Raw genomic sequence first — 12,929 nt, 5'->3', positions numbered from 1 at the left:
GATGGTGGGCCCTTTCTGAGAGTAGTGCTATAGGCTGCTGCCATTCCCGGGCCCCCGTCAATCCACTGTCTGTGGCTCCCGTGTGGTGCGTGTGCTCTCTGTCTGTTGAGTGTCCTGTTGTCCTCCGCTGCTGCGCTGTTGCTGTGTGAGAGGTGTGTGCCAACTTATTTCGCGCGCCTCATAAATTTTTACACCTCTGCTCTTTTTTTTCTTCCCTCATCCATCTCAACTGTGTACCATCTACCTACTACACATCCCCCCCCTCCTCGTCGCAATCATGTCTTTCGTCCAGCGCCGCATGTTCTCCGCCTCGGCGAGAAGCGTAAGTCATCCTTTAACTCCCAATTCCTAGTTGGCTGCGCATCAACGCAGAGCTCTCTCTCTCTTTCTTCTCCATAGCTCCGAAAAGCCGACCTCGGGGCACGGAACTGAAGGGAGACACAAGCTACGAAGCTTCGTTCGTCATGATCCAACGTCAACAAACACAAATCCATCATCACATACAATGGAATCACCCAAAAGACCATTCAGCTGACACCATGCCTATAGCTCTCCAAGGTCACCGTTCTCGGTGCCGCCGGTGGTATTGGCCAGCCCCTCTCCCTGCTCATGAAGCTCAACCCCAGAGTCACTGAGCTCGCTCTGTACGATATCCGCGGAGGCCCTGGTAAGTCCACATCCATCTCCATCACCATCTTCCTCTCCAGCAACACCCAATTGACTCTTGTCCAGGTGTCGCCGCCGACATCTCCCACGTCAACACAAAGTCCGTCGTCAAGGGCTACGACCCCACCGCCACCGGCCTCGCCAGCGCCCTCAAGGGCGCCGAGGTCGTCCTCATCCCCGCCGGCGTCCCCCGCAAGCCCGGCATGACCCGCGACGACCTCTTCAACACAAACGCCTCCATCGTCCGCGACCTCGCCAAGGCCTGCGCCGAGTCCTGCCCCGACGCAAACATCCTCGTCATCTCCAACCCCGTCAACTCCACCGTCCCCATCGTCTCCGAGGTCTTCAAGGCCCACGGCGTCTACAACCCCAAGCGCCTCTTCGGCGTCACCACCCTCGACGTCGTCCGCGCCTCCCGCTTCGTCTCCGAGATCAAGTCCACCGACCCCAAGGACGAGAACATCACCGTCGTCGGCGGCCACTCGGGCGTCACCATCGTCCCCCTCTTCTCCCAGTCCAACCACCCCGACCTCTCCTCCAACGCCGAGCTCGTCAACCGCGTCCAGTTCGGCGGTGACGAGGTCGTCAAGGCCAAGGACGGCGCCGGCTCCGCCACCCTCTCCATGGCTTTCGCCGGTGCCCGCATGGCCGAGTCCCTCCTCCGCGCCTCCCAGGGCGAGAAGGGCATCGTCGAGCCCACCTTCGTCGACTCCCCTCTCTACAAGGACCAGGGCATCGACTTCTTCTCCTCAAAGGTCGAGCTCGGCCCCAACGGTGTCGAGAAGATCCTTCCCCTCGGCAAGGTTGACGCCGCCGAGGAGAAGCTCCTCGAGGCCTGCTTCGCCGACCTCAAGAAGAACATTGCCAAGGGTGTTTCCTTTGTCGCCTCCAACCCCCCCAAATAAGTGCAACACTTCTCCGTGTGTCACTTTTGATGTAAAACTAGGGGACGTGTTGTAGTAGATGGAAACCTACACAAACAGGTTGAGCAGAGTTGAAAAACAAAACAAAATCACATCCTCCACTACTCTTTTTTTCCCCCAGTCTAATCCGACTGGCAAAGAAAGAAAAGGATGACGGGTAGACACAGAAGCGCACACTAAAAGTCGTGCTTTACCTACTCGTGGCATCGACTTTGCGTCTGCCTCTGTACCATAAATTTCAAACACGCTTGACTTCAAACTTCGTTCCTTAAAATTCCGTGATACCACATCCCTAAAATTGCTTCCTGTTGAAAGACGTGCATCGTAGATAGTTTTTAGGATTTACCTGCGAATAACACCTGACAAATTCTTACGAACTACATCCTGTTGATGGTTCTTGTGTAGCAAACAAAAGTCTTGGTTACCTGCGCAAAGAACGGTTGTACGGAGTATAGGATTTCAAGACGCAGCTTCTTCAAGTCTCAGACTACGATAAACTATTGTATGCACATATCATGATGCTCATTTTCTATCATACATCTCTCCACACGCATTTTGCGTCTCTAACTTGTTTTGGTTACACAATTAGTCTAGAAACCGACACATCTATCTACTGCCTCTGTCGGCCCGTTCTCCACGCCTCGAGCTGTTGGCGGCGCTCCTCCACCTTGCGCTCGAACTCGGCCACCTTCTCCTGCGCCTTCTTCTCCTCTTCTTCGTCCTTGATCTTCTGCTCTGCCGCCTTGCGGACACGCTCACGCTCCAGCTGCTCGGGTCTGCGAGCAGCAATGTCGCGGGGGCGGAAGTCAGAAAAGAGGTTCTTGAGAACAACCTCAATGACCCAACAGGCAGCGTAGTCGATAACCATGATGCCCGTCATGGTCATCTTAAACTCATCGCTAAAGGGGACCAGCTTCATCTGCTCATTGATCTCGGGGATGAACTCCATGGAGCAGGAGAAGGCCAGGGCAGAAACACCGACAATGCCGTAGAACATGCCCTTGTTCTCGCGAAGACCCTCACGGAAAGGACGTCCCTGGTAGTTGATGGCGAAGGTGCTAATCTGCTGGATGAGCTGAAGCAGGTAGACAGCGCTGTTGAGGAGACTGGGCGCGAATTCGGCCTCAAGATCAACGTCACCGGAGCGGCTGTTGCATTGTTAGTGTTTGCTTTTCAGGCGTAGTTTCTAGGATAAACTTACGGCTCCAGTCTGTCACAGAATCGGGCAATGTAGATGAGAGTAACAACGTGGACGGCGAATTGTCCAAGAATCGAACCAATGATGTAAAAGTTGAAGATGTTGGGCTGAGGTCGCTCCTTGGAGAGGCCCTCGACAACGCGAGCACGAGAGATGGACAAGAAGCACACGCTCATCAGGATACCGCTGATGGTGTACTGTCCGTCACCGAACTTGATACCCTCGAGGTACAACACACTCAAACTGTACGCGCTAATGAGGCAGTTGAGAGCAAGAATCTTGTATGTCTGAATGGTCGCGACGAGTGTGCAGCGGCCCTGGCGAATAATGTTGGGAACGGCAATAACGTTGCGCAGCTTGCTAGTAAAAGGAGCGGCGACAGAGGCATCACCAAGCTTCAGCGTAGGAGGCTCATCGTCACCCATCTCGGTCTCCATCAGGCTAGATGTCATCTTGTCGGCAAAGCTAGCAGCGTTGGCGGCAGCCTTGGCCTGACGAGCAGCGTTAGGGTCGTTGTTGTTAAGAAGCTGCTTAGCACCAGGGGAAGTGACGGTCTCGATGGCGCTGACGCCGTTGGCCTTGAGCCATTCCTCGGGGGTGATGTTCTTCTTCTGGGCCTCACGCTCGACAGCTTTGGTGAAGTGGGGGTTGCTAGTGCCAGGAGGGTACAGGTGGGCGATCATGACGGGAACAGGGGGTGCGGGCTGGTTGAATCTCTTCATGAGGTCAACCTGCTTCTGGTAAATCTCCTTCATCTTGGTGTTGCGGGAGTGCTCAGCGATGCGAGTCAAGTCGTCCATAGTGCCGTTGAGGAGAGCGATACCGATGTGGGCCTGCTTGAGGGCACCGACGTCGTTGGTTCCGTCACCAGCCATCAATGTGTAGTAACCCATGTCTCGGAGACCAACGAGAATGTCCTCCTTCTGCTTGGGCGACACGCGCGCGTAAACCCAGGCGTGACGGAGAATCTGGCGCCAGCCGACTTGGTCCTTGAACTTAGCCAGAGCGTAACCGGTAACACAGAGATCGTTGTTCTCAAGAATCTTGGGGTCAAGAGGCTTAGAGGGGTCGGCAGGGATGATAGTCTTCTCATCAACACTGCGCCAGACAAGCTTGTCGCCGCCCTCGTTGTCCTCGGGCGCGTCAAGAATCAGAACCTCACGGTCAACAATCTCCACGTCGCGGGCAACATAGACAGCGGTAAGAGGGTTGTCACCGGTGATCATGACGACACGGTGACTGCTCTCGTTGAGCATCTGGACAGCTTGCTTCGCATCATCCTTGAGAGGGCAAGAGAGAACCAGGAAACCGGCAAAAGTGAGTCCAGATTCGACGTTGTCGCGCTTGAGGTCGTTGATCTTGCTACCTCCGAGCTCGTTATCGACAGTAAGCTGCTTGTAGGCGAGTGCAAGAACACGGGAGCCGCGTCGGGTGAAGTACTTGTAGGTCTCTTCGTAGTCGGCAGGGATAATGGAGAGTCTCTTCATGATGGTCTCAGGAGCGCCCTTGACAGCGACAAAAGTGCCACGGATCCGGTTGCCAGCCTTGTCAGCACCGTTGACAGTGGCAACAGTACTCTGTCTCTTGAGGGCGGAGGAGAATTGGAAACGGCGCTTGATCTGAACAGTTCCGCTAACACCAGTAGTAGCAGCCGTGGTGGGCTTGCTGGCAAGGGTGTCGTTTCTACCAAGAGTCCAGCCGAGAGAAGTCAAAGTAGCCTTCTCCATTGGGTCGCCAACGACTTCACCCTCGTCAAGCTTGACGAGCGCATGGGCAGTAGCGAGAACCAAAGTGGTGTCCAGACGGATTTCGTTGACGGGGGTCATGGTTGAGTGCGCACCGTCGGCCTCGCGAGGGGTGCTTGTGCCCTCCTGACCGAGTCCCAGGCCAGCAATACCCTCAACGACCAGGTCCTCGCCGGTGAGGGTACCAGTCTTGTCGAAGCAGGCGATATCAATGCGGCCAGCGTAAGGAATACGGAAGGGCTCGGTGCAGAAGATGGCAAGCTTGGCCAGCGCTGCCAAACTGGTGTTCACGGCAAGACTGAGTTCCATGGGCAGTTCGGGAGGAACGACGCTGGTGACAATCAAGACGCAGTCAAGCAGAAGCTTGGAGCGCTTGCGGTCCTTCTTGACACCCTCGTCCCAGACGTACCAGGAAGCGGCGATGGCGAAGATGAGGAGGAACAAGATGAAGAGCAGAGCCTCCACGTTGTTGGCGGAAACACGCTCTGTGGAGTAGATCATGGTGCGGACAAGGCTGCCCTGGGAGGTCTCGAAGCCGGTCTTTTGGACGATAGCCATGGCGCCATTGTCAGGAGGAGGAGGGACGCCGGATGCCAGCTTGGGCTTCTCTTCATCGGGGTTGCCGTGGGTGATTTGCAAAACCTTGGTACCACCCCACAAGAAAGCGTTCTTGTCAAGGCCTTCGGGCTCGATGGGGGCGTCGCTGGGGCGAAGCTGTACGGAATCCTTCAGGAGAGGAGTGCTCTCACCAGAAAGCATGGCCTCGTTGACAATGGCGGTTCCTTCGACAAGCAGCATATCGCAGGCGACACCGCTATCTTCTTTGGTGCGTCCTACGGAGACGAGATCGCCAGGCAGAAGCTTGTCGCTCAGGACTTCAGTCCATTTGCCCAGGCGGTACACGTAGACATCATAAGGCTTGATGCTCATGCCACGGAACTCGTTGAGTGTACGCTGGCGCTGCCAAACGACGGTGCTCTCGAAAGCGACAAGCATGAAGAGGGTGAAGAGCGAATAGTACCAGTACTCGTCGAGCATCCACAGACCAACACAGAAGACCTGGAAGACGAAGAAGGGTGCGACGGCGTGCTCCTTGAAGAGCTCGGTAAAGGTAGGAACGGGGATGTCGAAGGCGTTGGCGCCATAGTGCTCTTCGATTCTCTTCAGCTCGGCTTCGGTGGTGATGCCCTTGGACTGCTGGTAGCGTCCGATTTTGGGCTTTGGCTCGGCATCGATATCGTAGGCGAGGGTTCGGAAGGACTTGTCCTCGGGGAAGTAGATGAAGCGGCGCTTCTGGAACAAGAAGGTGGTGTTGATCTTGCCGCCAACCTGCACAAGTGGAAGAGCAAAGGTCAGTCAGGCTGCGGAGAGCAGAAAAGGAGGAGGAGGGGGCTTACCTTGTCGCGGATGATTTTGCAGATTTCGGCAGAGCCGGCGTTGGCGACAGGAATGATCTTGACGAGCTCGGCCTCATCAATTGACTTGGCGCGGGTGGCAGTAAAGGTAGCTTGGAGGTTGACACTCCAGTGAGTGCTCAGCCAGGCGAGGGACTGAAGGGTGACGATGGAGCCGATCCACACAAAGGTCCATTCCTCAGATGCGATGTGCTTCTCGTAGAGCTCGGCGGTAAGGTAGTAGCGGAGGAAGATGGGCCAGATGATGGCAAAGGGCCAGACGTAGGCGTGGAAGTATGTCGGTAAAGGCTTCCACAGCTCGGCCACCTTGATCTGAGGGTTGTCCACGAGGGGCGCCATGGTGGGCGATTGCGCGCAATAGCGTGGATCAGGCGACAGAACGGCGGACAAAATGAAAGAGAGCGGTTTGTTTGTCGGATGATGCTATGCCCCTTGTTGCATCGACGGTGGTTCTCCTGGTTGATGCAGATGGAGCACAACAAAGAGATGTTGCGATGTGAAGATGTAAAAGGTGACCCGTGGCAGAATCAGGGCACTGGTGGTACTGCTGCTACTACTTCCTTACTGTGGGGTCTCGCGTCGTTGGCGGCGGAGAAGTGAGCGGCGGAAAGCAGAATCCAGCCGAAGGCGGCGGACGTCAAAAAAAAAGCCAGATGGTGGTTATCTGTCACTTTTTTTCTTCGCGATGGCGAATTGGGAAGCTGGGTACCTGGAGAAGGCCACTCATAGGCCTCAGAGCTGATGGAACAGGGGCCTCTTTTGGCTCTTTTGGCCTGATGTGGCCACTCTTCCTTTGCTTTCAGTGGCTCGTGGGGTACGTAGCGTACGTGGACACTGCTACCTACCTGGTAAGGTATTTGCCTTACCTAAGCTATCCGAAGGTCCCAGGCCCCTTAACCTTAGATTTCCGCCGTGATGGATTTCTCGCATCCAATCTAGAACGTGGCAGGTTGATCCGTGCCGTCCCTCTTTTTCCCCGCCGCTCAACTCCGCCGAGAGGCCCCGCGATAGAGGACCCCGATACTCCGTCGCTTCCCGTCCGATACAGGACAGCTTACCTTACCTTACCTTACCTTACATCACTTCATGCAACGAACCCACTGTAATTGGCATCTTGTTTTATTTGGTATGAGGCTGACCCTCAAAGACAGAAAAGTAAGGAAATGGTTGTGTCGTGGTATATCATCCGAGGAAATCATCGTCTTGGTGTCCATGATGCGCCAAGCCAATAAAGCATCCCTTCTCCCTTCTACTGTGCTATGCAATCAATATCCAGCACCCCAAGTGCAATGATCCTTTCTAGGTATCCGCAAACTCCTTCATCATATCTCGTTCTTCAATATTCAGAAATGCCAGCAATCACACTTCGTCGGTTGGCTCGTCCAGAGGGCCAATCCTCGTAAGTGGCTTGCTGAGACGGCTTTGGTGGCTTAATGTAGTCCGAGATTCTCTTCGACACGCTCCCCTGGTGTCGAAGTCCCCTTTTCCCGTCTGCACCTACACTAGCGCTGTGCGAAAGACTCGGCTTGCGTGGCGCCTCCCCGTAGAAGCTTGACGAGATCAGGTTGCGCTCCTCATCTGCCGCGCCGAACGACATCATGCTTGCACGCTTGCCAGCCCCCGTCGAGTACTGCGCGCTGCTTCTCTTGTTGTTGCGTTGCGCGGCAGGAGCAGTAGTATCCGCTTGTCGAGTCGTGCTCCAGGGGTTGTCGCTGTACCCGTAGTGTCCCGAACGCCGTGCGAGGTTTCGCCACATTTGGGCGTGATATTCGCGTTCGGCAATCTCTGCCTCTGCCACGAAACGTTCATAATCCGTCAGTTCGCGGCTACCACTCTCTTGAGATGGAGTCTCTTGTCGCGATTGCGGCCGAGTGTGAGACGAGGTGGGCCGTGGCGGTGCTGATGGTGGCGCCTGCTGCTGCTCTGGCTGGCTTGGCGGGTCAAACGGCGCTTCCATCTCGACGGGAGAAATTGACTTTGGCGGTGTGAGGTCTCTGGCGTATGGGTCGGATACAAGATTGAAGCTGTGTCGTTTGGATGATAATGGACGAGAGTGAGGTCTTGCTGGAGCTTTGCCGTTCGCCGACGACGTATTTGAAGCATTTTGTAACAGGCTGTGCTGCTGCTGCCAGGGGTCGGTCGCGACCGGTTCCCTAGTGGTTACCACTTCAATTTCGCTGCTCTTGACAATCTCGAGACGCCGGTGCAGTTCGTGGGGAGGCGGCGCCTCATACTTAGACAGCGACATGTCCCGTGACCTGCGCTTCTCGGCAGTCTCTGCGGATGGCGTCCGTTGCCTGTGGAGAGGCTGCTCTGGCTCATTCACCCTGGAGGAGGCGGCCGTTATTGTGGCCAGTGCTTGAGCGCCGTTGTCCGGGTCGCTACCAAAGGAAAAGCTATGGCGATTGTGGCGCGACGTATTTGTGTAAGTCGTACGCGAAAAGTCAGCCGCGGCGTGTTTAGGAACATAGGCCGTTCGCGGCGCCGATGCTGTTGCCGGTGTCTCGGTGCTGGTCACGTTGTCCTCTCCAAAATCATTGGCGCCGGATCTTGACCAGAATCTCTTTCCGAAACTCGCTTTGGATCGCGACTTGAGCTGCGTCGCCGTATCAGAACTCAAGGTCTGCATGGTTGACTGCTGTCGGGGAGGCGACGTAGGCTTGGGCGAGTTGGCGGCGCCGGCAGTCTGAGTCGCATTCGTAGGTGCTTGCTGTGGTAGTGTGACTGGACGTAGGAATCGAGGCACTGCGGACTTCAAAGAGCCTCTTCGCGCATCCAAGACAGTCTCACTTTCGGCAGGTGTTGGGTGCGACGGGTTCAACATGAGCGGGTTCATGAGCAGAGTCCGTGTCTGCGTCTCACGCTGCTCCGTGGCCCGCTGCTGGTCGAAGCCCTGGGACGAACTTGTATTATCGCTCCCGGGGGAAATTGACGTCTTCTTATTCTGAGCGTCCTTGTCCTTGGAAACCAATCGTCGTCGCATAAGGCGGTTCAGCAACCCTGTCTCGTCTGCCGAAGGTGCAGCAGTCAATGACGGTGAGGTACCAGTACCAAGACTTTGCGCCGCTGCCGGTACTGGACCCGTGGCAGTCGCGGGTCGGCTTGTCGCTGGCGGCAGCTGCAGCTGCGAGTTTTCGTCAAGCCCTGGCAGCGGTGCAACAAGACGACCGTTGTCAGTGTAACCTTGAGTCTGAATGTGGGCGACAGGGGGGGCTGGCGATGCCCGAAGCGTGTTCTGGGGATTGTGGAGTTGGAGACGATGGCGCATCGGGGGTTGCATCGGCATGGGTCTCTGCGTTTGCTGCTGCTGTCGGGATGGCGGCGGTGTCGGATCTACCTGTGTCTGCTGATGCTGATGTTGCACCGGCACAGCTCTCTTGTCAACTTGCCGGGTGGTGATGTGTCGACTGAGAAAGCGATTGAGCTTGTTCTTGACCCCTGTGGCAGGCTGGTTTGGAAGGGGGCTTGCGTGAGAGGAACGATCCTGATCCTCCTCGACCGCTAAGTGCTGCTGCACCGCCTGGGAAGCGGGGTGGGAATAAGAAGGTGATGCTCCGAAAGAAGAGCTTGTTGGTGCTATCATGGACGTCGGCCTCCGTTTTGGTCGAGACGCAGAAGTAGGAGCGGCATCCGTCTTTTTGATCAGTTTCGACAAGCGGCGGGATTTGCTTGCTGATGTGTCTACTTGCTCCGAGTTTTGCTCCCTGTCTTGCCTCTCGCCCTGTGATGTCTCTGGTTGATCTTCCAGGGTCACCGATATGGCTGCGTCTGGCCGCCAGCTCCACCGATTCTTGGTCAAACGGCGCGATGAGACACTGGTAGCGCCGCCACCCTGCAGGTTTTGGTCGTTTGGGACGTCGACCTCGCACGAAATGGGCTTGTCGGGAGAACGTGCTAATGGCTGCGAGCTGCTCACCGCATCCCCTCGGATTGAACTTCTTCGTGGCCCCGCCGACCATGACCATCGATCAGGATTGACCATTTTTATAGTAAAGCGGCTGGCCGCCGTGGGCTCCGTTCGTCTTGGATTTGAGAATCAGTGTCGGGCTGACAGTTCGACTGAGGCGTCCAATCCCACGCAGAGGCGGACCACCCAAAAGCGTATCAGCTCAACGCAAGGAGCAATATTCCCAGAGTTGGTGTGGTGGGTGGCCGATCCGAGAATACGTCTGGCCGGAGCAGCAGCTGGGGCCCAATCGGCGAAGCGAAAACAAAATGCTCGAAAAGCGAAACAACGAATCAGAAGGACGATGAGCAGTGTCAGCAACGACCTGGCAAGCCGAGATGGATCGATTGAGATGTAGAAACCAAAAGTGGACAGCTGTGTTCCCAAGGCGGACGAGGGTAGAGATATGACTGCGGACGAGGGCCTACAAGTCCAGAAATAGCGAGGCTCTGGAAGAACCCTGAGGTGTTCGTGCGGGCGAGCCTATGGCTTTGAAGTGGTGGGCACTTCTTCCAACTCGACAAGTACTCTTCAAGTACCTATCCTGTCCATCATGTAAGTCGTTCGCCTCTCTGTGGTCTTCCGCATCTTCCGTAGCCCCAGATTTTGGTATGCACCGAAGCATCCCCCCTGCAGGCAGAGCAACTCTGTCGATACTTCAGAATGCAAAACAATCCAGAATACGGCGCTTGTTAACTGAACGACAAAGGGAAAACAAGCCCCGTGTTGCTTAAGCTTTGACAAGATGTTTGAAGCGGCAGCAAGAGGAAAATCCGATCAGCCAGACGGGTCTCCTGAAGCGTCCAGGCGTGGGAGTTTTGGTACCATGTGTGGCAGAGAAGAGGGAGACTAAGGTAGGTAAGACGCTCCCACAAGTGCTTCGAAGAGCCAAAGCGCCATCCAGCGCAGGCAGAGAATGAGAGCTTGCGGTCCCAGCCCAGCGTCAAAGAGTCCGCTAGCGTCTTCAGGAGAGTGTCAAGAAGCGCAGCGGCTCTATATGCGGAGACTTGTGATTCTTCAAGCGGACAATGCCTGCCCAGAAGCGCGAGAAGCCATTTGCCAATACGTCATGGAAATGCTCCGAAGAATTGCAACTCGCACGGATGTATGGCAAGTTTGGAAGGCAATTCGCAAAGTTCGGTGAACCGAAATCGCGTGGAAACCGTGATCTCCATGAACAACATGGATGGTTTCCCAAACTCTGGTGATATTGACTATTGTTTTCCAGGGACCAAACACCAGTGGATGCCCTGGGGAATCGCCGGATTCGGGGATGATCGACCACTTCAACGACCACATTGTTTTGTTGTCCATTGGTGTTGTCTAAAGTGAGACAGCAGGCAGTGTTAACCTGGCTAAGCCGGCGTGCCTGGTGAGTTGTGTCGATCGCTCGATCGAATTCTGGAGGGGAAGCGGCAATTGTGACTTCTCGATATGCCCACGGCCATGCCCTTTGCCGCGTGCGAAGGCCAACACGCGGCAAGATGCAAATGTGTATGCTTTTGGATTGATCCTTCTTTGTCGACGAGGACGCGGGGGCGTCAAGCATTGGCTAAGGTACCCCAGACCGTTAGGAACGGGATAGCAGAGACAGTTTCTTTATGCCATGAAGCTTGTCTGTCTCGCGTTACACCGGAGGTTGTCATCCGCGATCTCGATGACGAGAGTTGCCAACCCTGTGTATGGATGGCTGACGACTCGGTTGAAACTTTCCCATCAACCCATACTTGTCGAAGGCACCATCAACAAGTCCACTTAGACGGGAGGGCGTGGGAAGACATGGCCTCATGGTGCCTATCCTCGTGGTTCTGAAAGAACATGCGACAGGTGAGACTCGTGGCGTCCTAACGAGGCATCCTACAGGGGGCGTATTTCTCGTAGGTGTTCATATGCTTCGTATGCAGATATCCGTATGGCGAAATGCTGATCCATCTTGAACGGAGCTGTCCAGAAGAGACAAGTGCAATGTGCCGGATGGGGAATAGAGCTCAGAAAGGAGCTTGTCCGGCTAAGCTCGAAAATGCCCAGATCAGGGTAGCAAAAGAGACACTATCTCCCATGCTTTGTGATGTTGATATTGCCAACTGATAGAATTTGGAGAAATGGTCGCAATGGGAATAGTCTGTATGGGTAATTGCGGTAAGTTGCGACAGAGGCCGAAGTCAGAGCCGAAGAGGAGACGGAAACTGGCGAGGTGACACACTGCGGTCAAATGAAGTTGAAATTTGGTTACCACGTTACCTACCTAAAGGTACCTTAGGTAAAGTAAACTGGAACGGAACAAGGTTGACTGCGAGTTGGCCCGTGAGGCCAAGGGTTTGTGCAGTTTGTGCAGTGCAACGGCAGGCAGGGATCGCCACCAAGATCCAAGATCGTCCCTTCCTTCCTTGTCCTGTTTAGATGGATCATGGATGAGCCAAGGTGAGCAGGTGCAGGTGCAGGTGAGATCTGGGCAACCTCACCTCAGGTACCTACCTAAAAAGGGAAGTAAGAGCTCGGTGAAGAAACGGAACGCCTTGACGCCACGTAAAGTACCTAGAGTAGGCACCTACCCCAACAGCCACCAACGAGGCAGTTCCTGCCCGAGGCAATGGAAAGAAACCTGGCTGGCAATCTCGGCACAGGTAGCAGGTAGCAGGTACCTACACAAAAGTGTAGACAGAAGGAAGGCAGGTATTCGTAGTGGGGGAAGGTGGCTCGCTGCCTTAGATAAGCGCCAATTTCCCCAGTTCCTGCCCCCGTCTGTGTTGGAGAAGGTGGAAGCCACCTGTGGAGGACGGGGCGCATGTCCGGTGCTTCTAGCGGGATCCACCGACCACCACTCCGCCCTTTCCTCCTGCTCCGGGAGCGAATGACGTCTCGGCTACCACCAAGCTTTCTCGGTCAACGACTCCTCACCTCCCACACCTCCTTACCAATCATCAACAACACCATCTCGACTTTGCTTCACCACCAACCACTCGACACCCTCTTACACACCCTCCGGCTTTTCCAGCTTCCCCCAAAAACGCCACCGCTCTTTCCTCGCCCGCTGCT

General features: G+C 55.4%; 3 protein-coding genes across 3 annotated transcripts; 1 reads left to right on the top strand and 2 right to left on the bottom strand.

The window, feature by feature from the left end:
* The first annotated feature begins 85 nt into the window (after positions 1-85).
* On the top strand, positions 86-2,135 carry HER10_EVM0008517 (malate dehydrogenase). The gene is made up of 3 exons (XM_035478035.1): positions 86-322; positions 550-667; positions 733-2,135. The coding sequence occupies exons 1-3, from the start codon at positions 278-280 to the stop codon at positions 1,569-1,571; spliced, it is 1,002 nt and encodes a 333-aa protein (XP_035327061.1). The 5' UTR covers positions 86-277; the 3' UTR covers positions 1,572-2,135.
* HER10_EVM0008360 (uncharacterized protein) lies at positions 2,113-6,561 on the bottom strand. Its single transcript, XM_035477885.1, has 3 exons — positions 5,930-6,561; positions 2,791-5,861; positions 2,113-2,737 (listed from the first exon to the last, which is right to left on the bottom strand). Exons 1-3 carry the CDS (start codon positions 6,284-6,286, stop codon positions 2,200-2,202), a joined length of 3,966 nt encoding a protein of 1,321 aa, XP_035327051.1. The 5' UTR covers positions 6,287-6,561; the 3' UTR covers positions 2,113-2,199.
* A 552-nt stretch (positions 6,562-7,113) lies between these two features.
* HER10_EVM0003692 (uncharacterized protein) lies at positions 7,114-10,363 on the bottom strand. The gene has a single exon (XM_035473357.1). It carries the CDS (start codon positions 9,927-9,929, stop codon positions 7,284-7,286), a length of 2,646 nt encoding a protein of 881 aa, XP_035326719.1. The 5' UTR covers positions 9,930-10,363; the 3' UTR covers positions 7,114-7,283.
* Between the last annotated feature and the right edge of the window lie 2,566 nt (positions 10,364-12,929).

The sequence above is a fragment of the Colletotrichum scovillei genome (assembly GCF_011075155.1).
Source record: "Colletotrichum scovillei strain TJNH1 chromosome Unknown Contig00011, whole genome shotgun sequence".
NCBI lineage: Eukaryota > Fungi > Ascomycota > Sordariomycetes > Glomerellales > Glomerellaceae > Colletotrichum > Colletotrichum scovillei.
Note: the sequence above shows the minus strand (reverse complement) of the source record. Positions and strands in the feature narration are given on the sequence as shown.